The sequence below is a fragment of the Eulemur rufifrons genome, chromosome 15 (assembly GCF_041146395.1).
Source record: "Eulemur rufifrons isolate Redbay chromosome 15, OSU_ERuf_1, whole genome shotgun sequence".
NCBI classification, from domain to species: domain Eukaryota; kingdom Metazoa; phylum Chordata; class Mammalia; order Primates; family Lemuridae; genus Eulemur; species Eulemur rufifrons.
Window position 1 is genome coordinate 19,707,372 of NC_090997.1, and position 22,158 is coordinate 19,729,529.

General features: G+C 40.5%; 1 protein-coding gene across 1 annotated transcript in view; it reads right to left on the reverse strand.

The window, feature by feature from the left end:
• Nucleotides 1-22,158, reverse strand: part of PKHD1 (PKHD1 ciliary IPT domain containing fibrocystin/polyductin) — a 412,333-nt gene that overhangs the window by 237,810 nt on the left and 152,365 nt on the right. Inside the window, exon 37 of the mRNA XM_069487338.1 lies at nucleotides 18,260-18,472. Within this exon, the coding sequence (XP_069343439.1) occupies nucleotides 18,260-18,472 (213 nt within the window). The remainder of the gene's footprint in view (nucleotides 1-18,259; nucleotides 18,473-22,158) is intronic.

Genomic DNA, 22,158 nt, shown 5'->3' on the forward strand with positions numbered 1-22,158 from the left:
ATAACTGCTACGTATGTGGCCTGGCTGGAGTACAGGTGCACAGAAAGTGTGGGGGCCTAATGAGAGCCCCTCTCCCCCGAAGAGGTGAGCAGGATCCAGCCAGAAAGGGTCTCACTGAAGAACTTAGATTTGGAAACTACCAAAGGAATATTTGGGATGACACCTAAGGAATCATACTGTTGTGAAACTGTTTTAAGCCCATAGTACACATATCACACTAAGGGGAGAGAATCTTTAGGGGGAAAATGTACTTACTGCACATTGAGGAGAATGCGTCAAGTTCTAAGATGGGCAAGAACTGGCCAGTGGGGAAAGAGAGAACCTGATGTGTTCTAGGAACTAAATGGAAATCAGACGTCTGGAGCACATGAACAAGAAGGCACGGTGTGACTGGGCAAAATAATGCAGGACTTTGTTGGCCTGTTTTAAAAACCTTGAATTTTATTCAAAATAGTTACATGAATGAATTTACGTTTTTAAAGATCACCCCGAATGTTGTGTGAAGAATAAACTTTAGGAAAGTGAGTGAAAGTAGGAAGTCTATGTCGAAGGCTAATTGTAGTAATGTAGAAGGTTCACACAGAAGTTCAGGCAGGAAGTTGTGGAAGTTTGAAGCAGAGTTAGACAGCGGATCTAGAGAGAAAGATATAAATTTAAGACATTTTTGGAGCATCGAGAGAACTAAGTGATTGGGGGATGTCAGTCATACCTCACTGATCCATAGCTGAAGCAAGGTGGTAGATGAACAGGGATATTAGGGAAAGAAATAAAGAATCCATGCAATAAATATTTATTGAGTACAGTGCATCATGCACTGTTCCAGGTATGGAAATACAACAGTGAGCAAATGTTCTAGTGGTATTCGGTCTCAGGTACCTTAAGCTTTAGATGACCATTTTAGAAAGGTCACATTTTAGATATTAAAGAGAATATTCAAGTGACAGGTTCAGTCTGGAGCTCAGAAGACAGGTCTGAAGCTAGCTATATAAAGAAATATAAAAATAGGGATTAATCCATAGAAGTAGATGGGATTACTTGAGAGAAAGTATAAATTTATAAATGAAGTATATGAACACCACAATTTGAAGATGGGGTGGACAAGAAAAAACCTAAGAGGAGCAAAAGAAGGAAGAAAATCAAATAACAAAGACACACACTGCTATTGTCTGAATGTGTCCCCCAAAATTCATATATTGGAACTTAACTGCCAGTGCAATAGTATTAAGAGGTGGGGAATTTAGGAAGTGATTAAATTGTGAGGCCAGGCCCTCATGGGTAATATTAGCACCCTTATAAAAGAGGTGCAAGGGAGCCATTTGCCCCTTCCACCCTTCTGCCATGTGAGGACTCAGCAAGAAAGTCCTCACCAGAGACCAAACGCCTACACCAACTTGATCTTGGACTTCTCAGCCTCTAGAACTGTGAGAAATACATTTCTATTGTTTATAAATTACCCAGTCTCGGGCATTTTGTTATAGCAGCATGAACAGACTAAGACACACACTTACCTCCTAAATAAACAATGCAGCAGAGAGAAAGTCTTAACCCTCCATGCAACTGATGGGGGACTCATTCTTCTCCATACCCTGGCTCTTTTCTGCTATTGTTTTTGGTGGTGGTGGTGGTGTTTTGTTTTGAGACAGGGTCTTGTTCTGTTGCCTGATCTAGAATGCAACGGCGTCATCACAGCTCACGGTAACCTCAAACTCCCGAGTGTTCAAGTGATCCTCCTGCCTCTGCCTCTGAATAGCCAGGACTACACCACCATGCTGGGCTAGCTTTTCTGCTATTGTTAAGGTCTGGATGCCCCATCTGCTATGTCTTGTGCCTCACCCCACTGTTCACTTCACCCCTACCAGAAAGTAAGGTGCATAGCAGCAGAACATGAGCTTGGAGGGGAGAGAGATGGAGAGAAAATGCTGCCTTTCAATTGTTGCTCATTACTCCCTTCCTCCTTCCAGCATCTGGCCCAGATTCTCTGATCATATGCCATCTCTAACAACAGTAGGAAGTGATAAGTAACCAGAAGAATTAGGGACAGTCCATCTGTTGCTGATTCCTCCACCTTGCATCTGTGCCGGCTTTTTGCTCCCAGAATATACACTCTGCCAGGAGCTTACCTCTTGGCCACAGAAGCCACCCCCAGGGCAGAGGGAACAGGTGGTGCCCTGTTGGTAGTACTAAATAAGAAAAGAATTGAGACAGTAGAGCCCAAATGGAGAGAGATGTTCCGCTGGCATCCCAGGTTGGAAATGGACTACTTCCCTACAGAATTCATCTTAAACTCAGTAGCCGGCCACTATACACTCATTAGCATTAGACAGCAAGGAGATTTAGGTGAAATGGGCTTTTGAGAGCTCACCTGGGTACTTAATAACAAGGTTTATCTACATTTCTTTAAGAAAGATATATTTCAAATTCCAAACAACCAACTTATAGGAAACTTTTTGAACCCAAACCATTTATGAATTAGGAGTGATCCAATTTACTGTCCATCAGAAGACAATGACATTAGCATTGATATAAGGCTATCTGGCAATCCAAAGAGATGCAATGGGGACATTTTTTCATATGCCATTTCCCTCTGCCCTTGAGAATCACTTGCTGTGATGTCTTGGGCTTGGGTGAAGACAAAACCCAGCCGGGGATCCTGAGTGAGCTCAGCTGTGTGTGCACACTATGACCCTTCTGCATCATCACTGGTCCATCTCCAGTGGTTCTGAGTGAACAGGGCACCTATGACTGCACAAAGGGAGGGTGGCCAGTGCAATCATCTGATGTGCACCCTCAGCTAATCAGCAAACATTTCTACACTGTGATGAAAGGGAATTAGGTACAAAGTCTGTTCCCAATGCTGATAAGTGAGTCCACCATTCTTCTGGCACTAGACAAAGGCTAACCAAGATTACATGGATGATCCAATGAGCCATACTTTGACTGAAAGCCTTTTCTAGAGGTGTTAAGAAAAAAAAAAAAAAAGCTAACTTTTGTTTCTACCCAATTTAAGCTTGGCTGTTGCTACTTTGGTTCAAAATAAGTCACTGTGAAGAATCAAAGGATAAAGTTTTAAATACCCAGAAAATAGAGCATTGTAATATAAGAGGAAACATCCAGGTACCCTGTTTCTTGCTCCTGTGAGGATGTCAGGCCATTTCAACAAATGTCATGGTTAGACCATACAGCCCTTAGTGGAACATCTTCAGTTAGGGGTGCAAAATCCATGTGGTCAAAGCTAAAGGCTTCTATGGAATGTATTTAATATTCACTTCTGTTCACTGACCCAAAATACATAAAAATCCAGATATATGCCTGATCGGATAGATATTCATTTTGAAAATCATTGCTATGGTTTATGCTTTAGAGTGGAAAGGATAGTGAGGAGAGAAAGGGCTAGTTTTAAACAACATAATTTCTTTTGAGAAAATCAACAAATGCATAATATATAAAGTAAAACTATAGAGAAGCAAAAAAAAAAAAACAAACAATAAAACCACTCAGGATCTTAACACAACAGAATAATATTAACATATGTTTTTCCTACCATTCCTTTTCTATGTTAATGCTGACAAAATTTCATATTTAAGCAAAAATGTGGTAATTCTGTGTACATCATTTTTGTGAATTTTCTTTATTTAATATGAAGGGAATATCTTTCAACTATATTATACATTATTTGACATCATGATGGTATCACAGTATCCCATATAAAATAGTATATTTTTATACTCATCCCTGACTTCTCCATATTTTGTTTATTTCAGATATTTTTCTCTCATAATGTAGATGTGAGCATTCTTGAGCATAATTTTTTTACTGTTTTTTAAAGTGACAAAAATTATATATACTTACAGTGTACAACAGGATGTTTTGATACACAACATGATGATTTGATATACATGTATATTATGAAATAATTAAATCAAACTAGTTAATATATCCAGGATCTCACATATTTATTGTTTTGTGGTGAGAACATTTAAGATTTACTCTCTTAGCAATTTTCACATGTATAATACATTATTGTTAACTATAACCACCGTGCTGTACAATAGATCTCCAGAACTTATTTAGCCTGGATAATTGCAACTTTTTACCCTTTGACCAAGATCTCCCCATTCCCCATTGCTCTCCCCCCAGTCACTGGCAACCACCATTCTGCTTCTCTGTTTCCATGAGTTGAATTGTTAGATATGTGGACATGTCAATGAAATCACACAGGTATTTGTCTTTCTGTGCCTGGCTTTTTTCCTCAGCATATGTCCTCCAGGTTTATCCACGTTGTCACAAATGACAGGATTTCCTTCCTTTTTAAAGCTGAATAATATTCCATTGCATACCACATTTTATTTATTCACTCATTCACTGATGGACACTTACGTGGATTTCATATCTTAGCTATTACAATAATGCTTCAATAAACATGCGAGTACAAATATCTCTTTAACATACCGATTTCATTCCCTTTTCTATACGTATCCAGAAATTGGATTGCTGGATCATATGGTGGTTCTACTTTTAATTCTTTCAGGAACTTCCATACTGTTTTTTATAATGGCTATAGTAATTTACATTCCCACCAACAGTGTACAAGGGCTCCCTTTTCTTCATACCCTCATCAATGTGTATTTTTTTATCTTTTTCATAACAGCCATTCTAACACATGTGAGTGATATTTCGTTGTGGTTCCAATTTGTATTTCCCCGATGATTAGTGATGTTGAGCACCTTTTCACATTCCTGTTGGCTACTTGTATGTTTTCTGTTAAGAAATGTCTACTCCTCAGGTCCTTTGCCCACTTTTAAATCAGGTTTTATTTTTCCTTGTTATTGAATTGCTTGGATCCTTCAGTACAATTTTTGTGCATACTGATTATCATCCCCTTAAAATAAATTCCTAAAAGGGCCATTGCTATCTCAAGACATACTTAATTCTATTGCTCCTCTAACAAATAATGACAAAATTTGTGTTTTAAAACAACACAAATTCATTATCTTGTAGTTCTGAAGGTCAGAATTCTGCAATTAGGTTCACTGCGATAAAGTTAAGGTGTTGACACCTTTCTGTGGAGGCTCTGAGAGGAAAATTCATTTCCTTTCCATTTTCAGCTTCTAGTGGCTGCCTGTAGTCCTTGGTTTGTGGCCCCTTCTTCTAGCTTCAAATCACACCACTCCAGTCTCTGCTACCATCATCACATCACCTTCTGCTTTGACTCATCCTGCATCCCTCTTATAGGGGTCAATGTGATCACATGAGACCCACCTGGATAATCCAGTATAATCTCCCCATTGCAAGATCTTTAATTTAATCACACCTGCAAATTCCTTTTGCCAAATAAGGTAACATTTGTGGGTTCCAGGGATTAGGACACGAACATACTCGGGAGTCATTTTCCAACCTACTACAATTGCACTGTTGAATAAATAATGTTGAGAAAATTGGTTATCCGTTTTAAAAACTTAGATAACCAACTTATAAACTATATGAAAATAAATTCTAGATTGATTAAAGTAGGAGTCAGCAAATGTTTTCTGTAGAGAGCCAGATGGTACAAAGTTTTGGGTTAGCAGGCAGGGCAGCCTCTGACATAATGACTCAACTTTACCATTGTAGTGTGAAGCAGCCATAGATAATACCCAAACAAATGAGCATGGTTGTGCTTCAGTAAAATTTTATTTACAAAAACAAGCAATGGACCAGATTTGGTCCATGGGCCATAGTTTGCTGACCCTGGTTAAAGACCCAAATATGAAAAGAAAAAAAAAAAAAAGAAACAATAAAAGTACTAAAAAAACAAATAGGTAAATTGTTATATAGTCTTTGCATAGAAAAGAATTTCTAAACATGGAATCAAAGGCAGAAACCATAAAGGAAAATATTTATAGATTTTCCATCACAGAGGTCAGAAAACTCCATAAAAGTACTGAAAGGTAAACAAGAAACTGGGAAATAAGTAGGTTCTTTATACCTCTATCGGGAAAGTTGCAAGGGGAGCCATAGGAATAAAGCCCTACTTGGGATCCCAAAATAACCTGAAAAAATCGAAATTGAGAAGACGGTTTCAGAAACCAGGAATAAGTATCTTTTGTTTGTCTTTCTGCCACAGGTAAAACCACCTATATGTACACAAAATAGAAGTAAGTCCATGTCTTTAAGCCCATGAAGAGGATGGAATAAATTTGAGTTACCTCCCCTTCCGGGCCCCTGTTTCATCATCTCTAAAATGAAAGCAATAATCCCAGTCTCTCCTACTTCACAGGGTGGTTGTGAGAGTTAAGCAAGAAGCAAGAATGGGAAGCAGCTTTGAAAATTATAAAGTGCCAGGATCTAGGTAAAATCCAATTTTAATAAATACTGAATATAATACCCAATTCAATGATACTCCTTCTCCATGACCAGGCTGAAAGCAATACTATTAACAGTATTGCTTTGATGATGCATATGGAAGAATTCTCTTTGAAGGAAAAAATCACCATCTTCTGCCTATATGGCTTTCCATTTACTTAACAAAGTTGAGTTTCTTGTGGTACTGAAAAAATGTAAAAAATGTAAAATCTTGAACACATTAACCATTTAATAAACTAAAAGGAAGTTGCTATTGGAGCATGGGGTGGGGGAGGGAGGGCTGGAAAACAAAGCAGAAGATATAAGCAGGGACCTAAGTCAAGATAGGGCATTATAGCCATGGGAGAAATTTTGGACTTTATCTGAGAAACAATGAGAAGCCACTGAAGAGTTTTCAGTAGCAGCATGCTATAAACAGATTTGTGTTTTTAAAAGGTCACCTTGGCTCCAGAGCAAAGAATGAATTGGAGAGAACAAAAGTGGCAACCAGTAGATAAATTAGAAGGCTTACAGAATAGTCCAGACATAAGTTGAAAGTATCATAAACTAAGATGACAGTAATGGAGGTGGAGAGAAGTACATGAGCTCATGAGTTATACAAGAATTAAAATCAACAAGACATGGTGATGGATGCGATGTGAGTCAGGATGATAAAGAAGGTATCAAGAATGACAGTCAGGTTTCTGGCTGACAGGTTGCTGTAAGACAATAAACACCATCCCATCCTTCCTAGAATAACAATGAGGCCACTTCACCAAATCAACACTATAGGCACATATAACAATAGCAATAACTAACATTTATTGAGTATTGCCCACCACTGTGCTGAGTACTTTACATGTTTTCTTTCATTGAAACCACATAACAACATTATAAGAGATGTTTTGGCATCATCTTCATTTTATAGATTTGAAAACTGAAACACTGAGGAGTTAAGTTTTTCAAGGTCCACTATCTAGTTAATGGTAGAAATGGGATCTTGACCCAAGCAGTCTGCTACAAGAGCCCACACTCCTAACACTTGTCCACAGGAAGACAAGTGAATCAGGACTGCATGACTGAGCAAAGTCAAGCTTCTCTAGAGAAGATGCAGAATGGCAGCAAAGATTACCACATTCTAGCAGGAAGAAAGGAAGCTATAGCAAACTTGAGAGGAAGAGATGGATCTTGGAGCTAGTTATTTTCCCCTGAGAAGCTAGCTTTGTGGCAAAGTAAGAGGCTTGACAACTTCCTGGATTATCTGTCCAAGATATGATACAGAGTCAGTTATAGAAAATAAGGTCCACTTTGGTGACTCTGATGGTTAATTTTATATGTCAACTTGACTGGGCTACAGGGTGCCCAGACATTTGGCCCAACATTATTCATTATTCTATGTGTATGTATGAGGGTGTTTCTAGTTGCGATAACATTTGCATCAGTAGACTGAATAAATCAGATTGCCCTCCCGAATGTGGGTGGGCCTCTTCCAGTCAACTGAAGACCTGAATAGAACACAAAGGCTGAGTATGAGGGAACTCCTTCCTGACTACTTGAACTGAGACACTGGCCTTATCTGGACTTCAGACTCAGACTGAAACATCAAGCTCTTCTTGGATCTGCAGTCTGCTGGCTTTCAGATTAGAAGTTACACCGTTGGCTCTGCTGGTTTTTAGGCCTTTGGATTTGGACTGGGAGCTACATGTCTGTTGTCTTGGGTTTCCAGCTTGCTGACTGCAGATCTTGGGATCTCTCAGCCTCCATAATTCCATGGACCAACTGCCTGTAATAAATCTCTCTCTCTCTCTCTCCATATATATATATATACACACACACATACACAGACACACACACATATGTGTAATGTGTATATATAGACACACATACACATATGCACAGAAATATACATATTTGCCTGTTTTTCCAGAGAATCCCGATTAATATAGTAACTTATCAATTCATGAATAACATTGTCAAAGGAAAATAAGGGGAAAAGTTTAAAGCTATAGATACTAGATAGAAAATTTAAGGCCTTAGGTACTATTTTCACTACTTCATTCTATCAACAGTTGAGATTTTAGATAGAAGATTACAATTTTTTTTAAAAAATCTATTGTTCTAACATGAGAAATACTTTCTCAATTTATCTTTTGTGTGGTCAAAATATTCTACGATAGTACTAATACTTATAACATGGCAATAACTACTTTTGATACAAAATAGAATTTTTATTATCATTAGCTAAAAGACACTCACAGCTCCCTATCCCTACCTCCTCAATCCTACAAAGGGAAAGGGTGCTGCTATTAATTGGTTATTTCTAGAAAATACTTGACACAGCATTAGGAAATGAAAAATTCGCTAGGTCAAAGAATGAGGAGGTCTCTACTCTTAGTCTTTCTTCCCTCACAAGGATAGTGCAAGAGTTCAGGAGGTAGCTCCCTGGAATCTGCCTCCTAATCTAGAAAGGCCTGACGTCGGTGGACCCGACCAGCTCCCCCCGGAGCACTGGGGCTGGCTGTGCTGGACTTTCTTTCCCCTAAGTGATAACATCCCCAATTTTGTATGTGGTCTTAAGCTAGTCGTCCATCCCCTTTATAATTAAGACAAGAACAATTAGTCACATGATACATCCTTGCTAGCTGGTGGTTCGTTTTTTGGCTTGGGACCAAATCCTAATACTCAACATTGATGCTTTTGCCTTACTTATATGTACATAATTATACAAAAGAGTAACCAGTCAAGATCAAGATTCATGTAGTCTTGGATCTTCAGACTAAAAAGGATCTTAAAATCAACCTCCCCTTTTTAACAACATTTCAAAACATAATAAAACCTAGAAAATATCACAAAATGTCATTATATATTTTTAATCCTGAATTTTCATTAATTATGTTTAGGGCTTCGGTTTTCCTTTGTGAAATAGTTAGTTGAATATCTTCCTAGCCACACTAAACAAATGTGAAATATATTTGTGTAGGCTATCCAGTAAAACCATATTAATTTGCAATTCCAAATGAGTAAGAGTATTAAAAATGCTAGATTGTTAAATATTTAAAAAGTGGACAAGTTATTTTTTATCTGTCTTTTATTCTGGTTGGATAAAACATCTCTTATTTTAAAAAACTATCCTCCCTCAGTCCCCCTCTCAGACCCTGTAGCTCTGGGTGCTGTTTACAGCCTGGCCAATAAGACTCCCCTGGTCACAGTAGCTAGTTCAGTGGCATAAACAGCTTCTGATTTGAATGGGACCAAAGTTAATCCTGAGGCTTTTGCTCAAGCTTTTCACTCAGTTATTCAAGCAACAAATATTTCTTCAAAGCCAACTCTAAGTTTAGACTATTCTAGGAAACGAAAAAAGGAAAATCCCTGCCCTCATAACGTACAATAAATATGATAAGTAAACCATATGCAATATATTAGCTGCTGTTAAAAGCTAAGGCGGAACAGCCAGAAGGAGGTTGTGAAGTGGTGATGGGGGGATGTTGAAATTCGCTCAGGAGTCCAGTTGCCATTGGGAAGAGGCATTCTCTTCCATCAGGAGCCACAGGGTCCCATGTCTGCCTCCAAGAACGGAGAGTTTGACTGAAAACGAAGCCAACTCAGGGGGAAGATAATCAAGAGTCGCAGAGAAACAGAGTCTTAATGACTTCACTGGAGCACCTGGACTCAGCTGTGCCTCAAGATTTCTTCAGTTCTGTGAGGCAATAAATGCTCTTATTTTTTGTTTGAATAGGCTTTCTGTCACTTGCAACCAAAAAAGATCTGACTAATACCAACACTTTCAAGTATATATAGAAACTTGAAGTACCTTACAATGTGTTTCTAAGTGGGGTTCCCGCTGTACTTGGATTATTGAATAGCTAGAACTCATTTCTAATTAGCAGTATACATTTACATGTAAACACCTAAAATTAAAAGACCTTAAAAACAGCATGTTCACTTAAATGTGTTAAACAAGTTCCTTAAAGTGTGGTTTATACTATTAATTTAAGGAATCTTTTCGTATAGATCCTTCCAAGGTTACTCTTATCCAGATCAATGAAATTTTAGCATAATTTCCTGCCATTGTGCATAGAATGGTTGTGCAGTGTATTCTGGACTTTTTTTGAAGCACTATATAATAAGACAGGATAGAGAAAATTTTCACCTTACTTCTTGTTTGTGGGGTTGGTTATATTTAGGATGATAAATAGCCAAGGACCAATCTTCCTCTGCTCGGAAGGGAGAAGCCGTCATCCAGGCACTGGCCACCCTACCACGCTGACGGGCCCACATACACTAGAACCGTGCTCACTGGTGTTAACTCCCCTGCATCATTATGATCCGCCACACGCCAGCTAACCAGAACGCTGATGCTACGTTGAAGCTTCTTTAAATTTAAGGTTACAGAAAGCAACAAATAAGCTTTCTCCATCCTCCTTCTTCCATTCTTCCCTTTTATTTAATCTTACTTCCTAAATACATAAGAAGAGTAAACAGAGCCCTAAATAAAAACACAACATAACACAGCAAAACAACAACATCAGCAACATTCCTTTAGAGTGCCCTTTCGTACACGTAGCAGGTCACTGAGCAGAACTTCTACCCCTCCAGAACCTACCAGGAGGATCCAACGTGGAACAAGCATCCTATGGGGTAAGGGAGCCATAAACAGTTAGGGAGCAGACATCTCCTTGGGGCTTACTAAAAGGAAGCTAATCAAACTCTGCCATCTTAGCTGTCCCTGGAACAGAGCCCACCCCAGGCTATATGAGCAACAAAAAAAGGAGATTCAAAGAAATCCTCAGAGATGGGACTGAGTCATCGGCCTGGGTGAGCTGACATTTTCCTTTCCTTCCTAATGAGGGAGGTATGATGGAGTATAAACAAGGGGACTTCCTAAGTACCAATCTTGAGTTTCCTGTAAGATTCAGAGACTGGCTTCTTTTTCCCAGGTTGGATATCTGCATATGCAGCCTTTTTGCTGGGCTACTCCTACTTATCCAAGCAGGGGAAAAAATTAGACAGAGAGCAGAGTAGAGAAAGGGGTGATGAGTACAACATCTTTGATGTGGATGGATTTGTAAGTTTCCTCTGGATAACTGGATGCCAGAGAAGGTAGCTTGGTTTGAACCAACTTCCTGGTGCCTCACCCAAGACCAACCCCAAGGTGGATGCTAAGGTGACTGCAAACCCAGGAAGGGCTTCCACACTGGGAAACTATGTAGCGGGTAGAACCCCTACAGGGCTCCAGTGATCTCATGCAGGCATCTCAGGAGGGAGAAGCTGCAGAGAGCAAGTAATATCCAGGCAGGCAACAACACCCAATGGAGGATACAACTGCACAGTTAAGTAAAAAGCTTTTAAACTTTCTGCCTTAACTCGCCCACATGCCCCAATTCTGAGAGAATATAAAACAAGAAGGATGAGAGGAGGAGTGAAGAAGCACACCCTACCCCTCCAGGTGCCTCAAGATGGAGCTTTGAGGAGGACAAAAGAAACATTGAATGAATAGGAGACTGAGTTTTAAATTGGACCAATTAGGACTGGCCTTTTTTATATCTGAAATGAACTGGAAAACTGTGGCACACAGGTGTTGTTAAAGGACAGGGGAAAAGATCCATCAGAATAGGTGATGACAGTTACTAGAGAAAAATAAAGTCTGTCCTGAGCCAGACTGCATCTCACAAACATTCCTAAAAAACGTACTTCTGTTTGCGTAGCCCTGTGGCAAATTTACACACCACACCAGCTCACGTTTTCCATCAATTCCCAGGTACTGTTTTGTGGGGGTAAATGCTAGGAGAAGGCAGAGAACCACTTCAATATTGAGGAAATCCAAGCTCCCTGGAAAGGAGGAAGAAAAAAGCTATAACATCTACTAGAAAATTGTATTTCATAAGAACCTGGAATAAATAACACTTTTAAAATTTTCAGTAACATTGAAATTTAAAATTCTGGGTTTAGTCACAGCAAAAGTTTTCAACAATATTTGTTTTAACTTCTTCTGCTGTTGGATGGGAACTTCTATACCCTAAGCTCTGTAGTAGAAACTTGAGTATTTTTGTGTGCCTGATCTTGAACACTTGTTTTATTCAGCCTAAATGCAGCCTAAGTGATAACTGATTTTAACTTTACACATCAAGTTTCTAGTAAATAGTACACTATATTTGAATGTTTCTGCTGATGAGTTTCAGACATTTTGAGATTTCACAGACTGAAGTAGAAGTCTAGCTTAGAGGAGGACACCCACGGTTTTGTGTGTGTCTGGCAACATTCCTCTATGAGACTGGCTACCACCTTTTCTTCTGGTGAACAGCTTCCCAAAACACAGGCTCATGCAAACACACAAACATGCACATGCACACACACCACGTGTAGTCCTTAGTCTGCTAGGTAAAGCAAGCAGGACTTTGTGAGGCATTCCCTGGTTATTTCTTTAAAAGAACACAAAGCTCCTTTCTTTGGTGGTAAGAAATCAAAGTCTACATGAAACCAGAAAATGTCAATGACCAAGAAGCCATTAAGGAATAGGAGAGAGTGAAGCCAATAAACACAAAGAGACCCAAGAGTGAGAGACCGAAGGTATGTCCTGAGAACATTCAGATGCCTGGAGGCATTCATGTCCAAGGTCAGGGTCTTCCTGTACCTCCTGCAGTTTGATGATAAGAGGTCATACACCCTCAGTTTTGTCAAAGTTTGTTTGCACTGGACTTCTGTCCCTCAAAACCAAACAATTTAAGAGTAATAAAGCCACATGCAAAAATGCCATGTCACAGCTCTGGTTTGTCTTCCAGCCCAAGAGAATGGGAGACAGAACAAAAGGGAGGAGTCGTGGACTAGGAGAAATGGGAAGGCAGGGCAAGAGGAGAGGGTTATGGAAGGAGAAGAGACAGAATTGGAAACGACCGATCTGGTGACAAAAGAGCAAAGATCTAAACACACATTTTTGGATAAAGTGGAGCTGTCAGGAAATGAAAATGGACTCTAGAAAGTTTCATCCTACATCAAAGAGAAGACTTTGCAGAAAATGTCCCAGAGCTAAATCAGTCTTGGGGCAACAGTAATCATGCAAAGAGAGGCCCCGGACTCCTCAAAAGGCTCTACATACCATGGTTAAAAGAATGACCTAGTAGTTTTTTAAATCACAATTCTAGCAGTGGAACTCTTTCTTCTAATGAAATATTACTTAGAACACAAATATGCAATAGAAATAAAAGCAATGAATCAATTTACTTGAGCAATTTAAGCCTTTACTCCTGAACCCCCCAATATTCCATTGTTTGTGGAATGCCTGAAGCCCTTCCAGGAAACACTTGGATTTTGAGGAGCACAATACAAAAAACCACTGCCCAGGAACACACTTCTGAACACAGGCTGCTCCGCATGCACTAGACCATGCTTAAAGGCAGCCTGATACTCTTTAGCAACCATAATAATAGTACACATAACACAGCACCAGTAAAAAGCATGGAATTTAAATACAGATACTTGGTACTTTTCAAAGGAATACCGTATCTAAACTTGCTTATTTAGACCACTTTTTTCTTATTTATTTCTATCAAATTCTTATGTTCGCCACAATTGCACCAGTGTTTTCTTCAATCATGCCCCACAAATTAGTTTTTCTCAGAAATTTCCATTTATATTTAATGCTCTATCTTGTAATTTCTTGAAAAGGACAAAGACAGAAGTCCAGTCAAGGCCATAAGACTGTTTTTTTCCTGAGAAACTGTCAGCCAAATTTCTCAGGGAGGAACTGGAAATGAAGTGAGAGACATTGATAAATTTCCCTGCTGAACAATCAATAAAAGCCCCACCGTCCTGCTCAGACTCCCACTGTGGAAGCAAGAGTCGTAATTACATTGTCAAAAATTCAAGTTGCCCAGGCTGACAGCGGCCCCCTTGAAGAGTGACAAGTGATTGGCACTCAGTTTGGAGTGGTGGACCCAGACTGGCAGACAGGGTGGAGAAGGCAAAAAGCGAGAATGAAATTTCCTTATTGACTACAATTACCCAAACTCCAGACCACTACCGCTCCGGAGGAATCCCCGACCCTTTAGTCATATTAACATATCGAAGTGAGCAGCCTGCAGAACTTCCTAAACCATCCGAATGCTACCTGAGAGTCAAGAACACGCCCTCTCCCTATCTCCTCCCAAACAGACAGAAAAAGAAAGACAGCGCTGTGTGGGGGTGTGTGTACGTACAGGTGAGAGTGTGTGTGAGTGTCTGAGCGGGTGAGAGTTTTTCTACATTCAAAGAAAAACAGGAAACATGCTTTCAACTCCATCTTTCCTTGTGACAGCTGAACAGCAAAGCCTGTTTGCTTAGCAATTTTAATCTATGATAAAAATCAGCCTGAGCAGAAGGGTTTCAAAGGATGATAATGATAACGAAGAAGGGGGTGGGAGGGACAAGGTGGGGAAAGCAACAGGACTGACAAGTAAGCCCCCTTCCTGTGACTCTATGTGACCCGAGCAGGAGTTAAAATAGAATCCGTCAGTCCACTGACTGCCAGATATCGGGAACCAAATGCCTGCCAAGAGCTTGGCTTGCTGAGTGCCCTTCTTCTGGCTATGGGGGCCCCCGTGCAAATAGTTTCCAAGAAGGCTTTATTGTAACCACGCCCAGAACGGTGGTTACCCACTGCTGGGAAGCAGCTGCACGACCAGAGATTACAATCTAAAGGTGTTCACTGGGGAGTGGGAACAGAACAGAAGGTGCCTGGGAATGTTGCTGCCTCATGATCTCCAAAGCTAAAACTCCACTTTTACTCCGATGAAAAGAGATAGACAAGAAAATTAATAAGGAGAAAAATCTCTAGGCAGAGCTGGCCTCATGCCAGGTTCTGAAACGGAAGCCTCCCACGACCACCACTCCCCACATTTTCTCACCCCTGAAAGAAACTATGAGAAAATCAGTGCTGGGTACCCAGTGCTTTTGGGAAAAGAAAAAGAGTATAATCAAAAGAGCAATAACTAACACTGCTCACGTGTTGTATGCCCGATACTCTGGAGCACTCCACGATCAGTAAGTTATGAGATGGGGACAATGTTTTTCTGGTTCTATAGAGAATAATTTGTCCAAGGTCATAGCTGATAAGCGGTAGAACTGGATCGATTATTGATTCCCAAACTATTAACCATTAAAATCAGTGTATCTCCAAGTGCGTCAGATCATTGAAATGCACATTCCTGGGCCCGGAAATCTAGATTTTAAAAATCTCTCCAGAAGAGTGTTCCGTGTGCCAAACTGGGTGAATCTCCTCACTATCCTGGGAAGCCGAGTGAATGCTGGGTCATTAGGGACTTTCTGGGTGCAGCGCAGTGAATCCAGTTGCTCACTGTTTCGCATATTTGACAGCAAAAGAAAATTAGTCTTCCCCTAAAGCCCCAGTGTCACCAGACCCACCTTTGGCCCTGGGAAAAGGCCAGTGAAATTATGTAATGATTTTAACCATGATCTACCACCGCGCCGGAGGGGACATCTGTTTGAGACCTTAGGTGGTGAGGGAGAGGGAAAGGGAGAGGATTGATGAGCTGCACGTGGGACTGTGCTTCTCTGACAGATACATCAGGAAGGGAATTCCTCTCACCCAAATGGCTAAGCTCCTTTCTGCATGATATTTCTTTCGAGTGAATGACATACGGCAGCATCACATCAGAGAGAAAAGAGCTTGATTTCACCTGGGTTCAATATGCAAGCTCTGTGGTTCCGATGAGACCCCAGTCACTCCTGTGCTGGCAGGGCTTCAGGGAATGGGTTTAGGTTGTTGAAGACAAATAATCTGGGAGTACAGGAAAGATCAGGGGAGAGGAACAAGAGGGAGACAGAGGATAAAGATGGAAAGAGGAAGGGAGAGGGGAGGAAGAGGAGGGAGCAGATGGAAACAAGAGAACCAGAGGGAGAGGAGGTCTCATTCTCAATATCCAGTAACATCACACGGCTAGAGTAGCAACTTTTTTTTTAATTTCCAGAATTATTAAAACATCTTAGAAGCATCTGCTGTGTTTTAATTGCCCCATATTGACTGTACGCAATGGCACTGGAACTTTCTTAACTGGACATTTGCTTAACCACAAAGGCTTACAAGCACGGGAGACACTTAAAATCCAGGCACATAAAGGTATATTTATGAACTCTTTCACTGATTCTCCATCATACAGCATGAGAGTGAGAAGAGCTTGAAATGAAAGAGGCAGAGTGAAAGAATTAGGAGAGTTCATTTTTCCTCATTTGAATTCCAATTTCTAGTAAGAGTTGTGCCATCTGCATCGTACGGGACAGTGGCTCTCAAATCTGAGGACGCCTGTTAAGCCTGAGGGCCCTTGGATGATCCGTGGGCTGAAACACTGATCTATGCCCTCTCGTGCTCCAGTTGTGTTTTTTCAGTGGTGCAGAGCAGCACACTGGGTTGGCTGGTAGCGTAAGTGGCCGTTAAACTAGAACAAACAAATATTTGAAGATCGTGGCTGATGTGCAAATAGATCCTGGGCTATAAAATCAGTGTAGGTGCTTGCTGATGAATATAGGAGGACAAAAGGCCTCCTTGGAAGTAGATCATGAGAACAAATATAATAGGCATTTTGAATTTCTGTCCTGATAGTTATGGGTTTCTCAAACCTTACAAAATTTGATCCCCACTGTCTAGCACACTGGCTAGCGAGAGTCAACACTTAATAAATGCTTGAAGAAAAGATCTCGCTTCCTCCCACAGAAAGCCAGAGAGGCAGGAGAGTGCTTTTTGGTAAACAATCATTGAGGCCCATGGTCTGTCATAGACAGAGCCTGGACAGAGAAAAAAATGGCAGACACTTTGGCACAGCTTCATGCCCATGTCTAGAACAATTATTCTAAGATAAGTGGGTTTTATTTTGCCATGCCAATATAGAAATGCCAATGGCAGTATGTTTTGTGGAAATTGAGTCACTATCTGGAGCCCACACTTTTGATCTGCCTTTAGCTCATGCTATGCAACCAAAAGTATTCAAGTAGCCACTGAAACATATTTAACATTCATTATTTTGTACTTATATTTTCCAGTTGATACTAAAAATTCTCTTAAATCTCAAGGGGGAAAAAAATGTCCATTTTGCAAAGGAGAATTACATCAGCAGAAGGCAAATAGAGTTGGAGCAGAAACACACGGTAGCCTAATCTCCTAGGAATCCTTAAACACCCAACCCATCTGTAAGAGGATTCTAAGCAGAACCGTAATTAAACTCTATTCATGGGGAAGACGGGGAAGAGAGAAGGGAAGGGGTTCAACAACAACAACAAAATGAAGCTGTCTCTGTTTGGTTTGGGATGCTGGGCTATTACATGTTGAGAGACATCAGTATTTGCTAGCTAATTGTATCCGTCAGTTTTCACCAGGCTATACTGCGTTACAAATGCAAATCTCAGTGGCTTACAACAACCAAGGTTCATTCCTCACTCACATACATGACAGCAGCAGGCCAGCTGCAGCACTGCCCCTGTCATCTCCATGCAGGTTCCCAAGCTGAAGGAACTGTCCCCACCTTGGACAGGCTGTTCTTGGGTGGAGGGAAAAGAGAAAAATGGCTAAAGCATCACGACAGCTTGGCTATGCAGTGCGTCATTCCTGTTCACATTCCACTGACCAAAGCAAGTCCATGGCTAAGCCCACCCAGCGGGGCAGGGAAGTATGGTCCACCCCCAGGCAGGCACTGAAAGTCACCTGACAGTGGGTGGAGGTGTGCACAATCCTCTCACAGGAAGAGGAGCAAATACTTGGAACTGCAGTGTACACTGCCACAGGAATCATAACAATTTTATTTGTTATTCAAGGAAATAGTGCCATGCTCTAATTGACCTTGTTGCCTCAGCAACTAATAGCCAAAGATGTTTAAATAGTTCTATCATTTTTCCATTGCCCACATTCGCTAGACACAGCCCTACTTCACTTCCTATGGTCAACTGCCTCACTCACCATGCAGGGAAAGCGTTCCATTCCTCACAGCCAGGAACTTGACTCCGTAGGGAAAGAAGGAGGCCGAGTGGGAACTCCCATGGAGTTTGATCCGAGCTTTGCCTTGGAAGGGCTTGTCCTCAGATCCAATTCGGAGCTCTCCACCGTCAGAAACAAGGATGGCATGGGCCCTGAGCTCCACGGGTCCTGGAGCCATGAAAATCAGCTTGCCCCCTAATGGACAGAGAAAAAATTGTCAGTCCCTGGGAGGACAAGGCTCACCCTGTTTTGACAGTTCCCACGTCTGATAAAAGCCCCTTCATTTATACATTCAATACTTCTGCTGGAATTTAAACTTATTTTACCTCATCCTCTCTTCTAGAAGCATAACAGGGTAGCTCAGACACCCAGGAACAGAAGCACTATATTACTAAGCTAGCTTAGCTAGTACTAGTACTAATACTAGTACTATTCTCTGCAACTTTATTTATAATAATATTTTCTATGACAATGATTTAAATGTCCAGCAATTTAGGACCAGTTAAATAAGGGATGAGAAGTCCACTAACTTTATCATTTAGCAACAGATAAAATTAGCTTATACGATTAAGTTTAAAAGAACTCGGAAATGTACAAGACAGAGAGATAGGAAAAAATGTGCCAAAATTATAAGAATTATAGGGGAAGTGCAATTAGGGCTAACATCATGGCATTTGTAGCATTTTAACAAATAAGTGTCCCTTATACTTTCCTTTGATAATAGACCCTAATTTCCTGGAGGAATTTCTCTGCCCTATTGAATAAGCTAAGTGGGACTGTCAATCAAGACGTCTTGTCCTACCATAGGTGAAGTCACACTCTTGGGCTTCAAAAGGAATGTGGAGCAAAAGGGAAGAGAAGACAGGAAATGTTCAGAAATCATTAATTCCAGTGGGGGCATTGTAAAGAGCCTGAGCAGAGCTCCTGCTTCCGAGACCCCCGCCTGCCAATCTCCCCCGACAAATGCCTTGATTCCTATGTATTTCGGTGTCTGATTTTTCAGATTCATTTCCATTGATTAGTAAGCTACCCAATACATTTCCTTTTCTAAAGAAAAGTTGGCTTCTGTTATGGACAACCAAATAACTTTAACTGATATGATACTATTTTGCTCTGATGTCCAAATTTTCTGTAACATAGGAATATTAATTTGTAATAACATTACATGCATGATATTGTGAGATCAAATAATTAAAATATTAAAAAGATACTTTCATCTTTATAATACCTTTCTTTTAAAAGATTTAGAATATTTACATTTCACACAGAATTTTCTCAATAATGTCAAAATAATTAAAGCAACTCATGTAAATATACACTTTAACCCGAATCAGCTATTAAATCCATCTCCCTCCTGCAAGTGGTTTGCAAAAGCACTGGACTAGACTCTTCTATCCTGCAACAAAGTGGTCAGGTTGTGACTTTATATTGGAAACACCAGAGGTCCTCTTTTCTAAACCCAACCATACTTTCCCATCTCACTCAGAATACAAGTCAAAGTCTTTATGTTGGGCTACAAAAGGCCCCTCATGAATTGCTACCCCATCTCCAACTCCTCTCCAACATCATCTTTTAAAGCTCCCCTGTTCATTCATGTGCTCCAAACACACTGACCTGCTTGTTGGTTCTCAAACAGGCCTCAGGACTGGTGCATATGCTCTTCCTTCCCCTGGAATGTTCTTCTGTCAGACATCAAACCCACCTGGCTCACTCCTCCTTGTTTTCTATTCAAATGTTAACTTCCCACTGAGGCCTTCCCTCCCCAATCTGTATAAAACAGCATGCCCTTGCCCCTTACCTAAATATCTTTTTCTTCATAATACTTGACATCAGACATATTATAATATATATTTACATGTTTATCTTCTGCCCTCTCCCCACTATAGCAGAGGGCAATTATTTGTTTTGTTCACTCCTAAATTCTTGGTGTCTAGAACAGTGACTGGTAGGCAGCTGTATTCAATATATAATTATTGAGTGAGTGGATAAATGGCTGTATATTTTAGATAATCTGATTTAAGTACTTGAATTTCCTTATACACACACACACACACACACACACACGCATACACACTCTCGCCTTTTCTCAGAAAGGATGTTATTATAATATTTAATTTATTAGCTCACACATTGCCTCTATGAGCAAAGGATGTAGAAAAAGCAAGGTGTCAGAAATGGCTCAAAAGGCAGATTCTACTGTAATAATGAGGGTCTTGGTGACGGGCAATGAAGAGCAAAGACTTAACCTGCTAAATTTAGTCCTAAATCCAGTGTGCCAAATTATTGAGCTCAATTGGTATTGGTTTCCAAAAATCACACCTGGAAATAGTTAAACACACTCTGCAGAAATGAGAGGGAGAGAAGAAAAGGGCCAAGATGTCTTTAGTCATCATTGTTCACCTCCATCTTAGTTCAAAGATAGTGATCAATAAATGTTTGATTCACTTTTCAAATGTGGAGGCCACTTCTTCCCTGACCTTTTAGAACTTCTCTTCAGCTTTTCTCAGCTCTCCTCATCAAACATTCTAGTCTTCAGTTCTAACGCCCAAGCCACACACCACCAGTGACAGTCACAGGATGTTTACCCAGACCAGACTCCTTAAAGTGCCCTTTCCTTTCAGCAGCAATATAGAATGGCACACCCCACCTGGGTATGCAGTTGCTCTAACTGGAAAACGAGCATGGTAAGAGCTCCTCCCTCAGAGAATTATGGTGAAATGTATTGCAATAACGCTTGCAGACCCCAAGTTGTCACTTAATGCAATGGTCTCTGCTGCTGTCGTCACACTCACCATCTTCACTTCCTCCATTTTCACTATGACCTGCTCAGTTCCTACAGCCGCCCCATCACTCGAGCACTGCTAGACCATCTGCATCCCAGCATCCTGCTGGTACTAGTCCTGACTGTCCTTTTGCAGTGTGTTGTATAAATCATACCCTGAGGTAAAACGATCCAAGAAGCAAGAGACTCTCCTTGGTGATCTAAAGGTCAATGCCAAAGCAGTACCACTCTGCTCATCAGACATCCAAAGGACCCACTAGCAATTTTGACTTCAATTTTTCCTTCCATCGTCATTACACATACAAATGCAGTAATAATCATGAATCCCTCTGTGAACAAGAAGAAAGAAATGTGACCTGTGCTACAGCTCAAATTTTGTGTTAACTAAAACTTTTTCACTCACAGCCACATGTCATTGATGTTCTAACTAAGTACATTCAACAGGTAGACCACGGGTTTGCATAATAGGATTCCTGCATTATATGTAGTCAGGAAATCTGAACTGCCCTTAATGAGTAAGTGGTAAAGGCAGTGAACAAAATTGGGGTTACTGTTCTCATTCTGCTATTGGCCTCTGAATGACTCTCAGTAAGTCCCATAAAATTGCTGGGCCTCAGATTACTCAATTCCCAAATCTGTCCTACTCAGTGCCTAGGGGTGGTCTGTTTTCTCACAGGTAAAGTAGAGGGTAGAACCGTGCATTCAGTGAGTCTCCTTCCAACTCTAGAACATTTGACATCTGCATCTTTTAGAACGCAGTCAGATGTGCATTTGGCACTCATGGAGACACAAAGTTTATGCTTTCCTGACACCACCTGTGCTGCAGTAAATGCTGAATTTCACTTGAGAAACATATTATATGCACAGTCAGGAATTCAAGTAAGACTTCCAGGGAAAAGAAGGGAGCTAACATTCATTTATTAATTACCTACCTTGCTAAACTATTTAGATATATTATCTAAAGTGACCTTCAAAACCAGTCTACGAGGTCAATATCGCATTCTGTATTTCACAGAGAACAATGTGGTTAAGAGAAGCTTATATCTCTTCCAGACCAGAATAGGCAGAGCCAAGCATTAGAACCCAGGACCACCCAGCA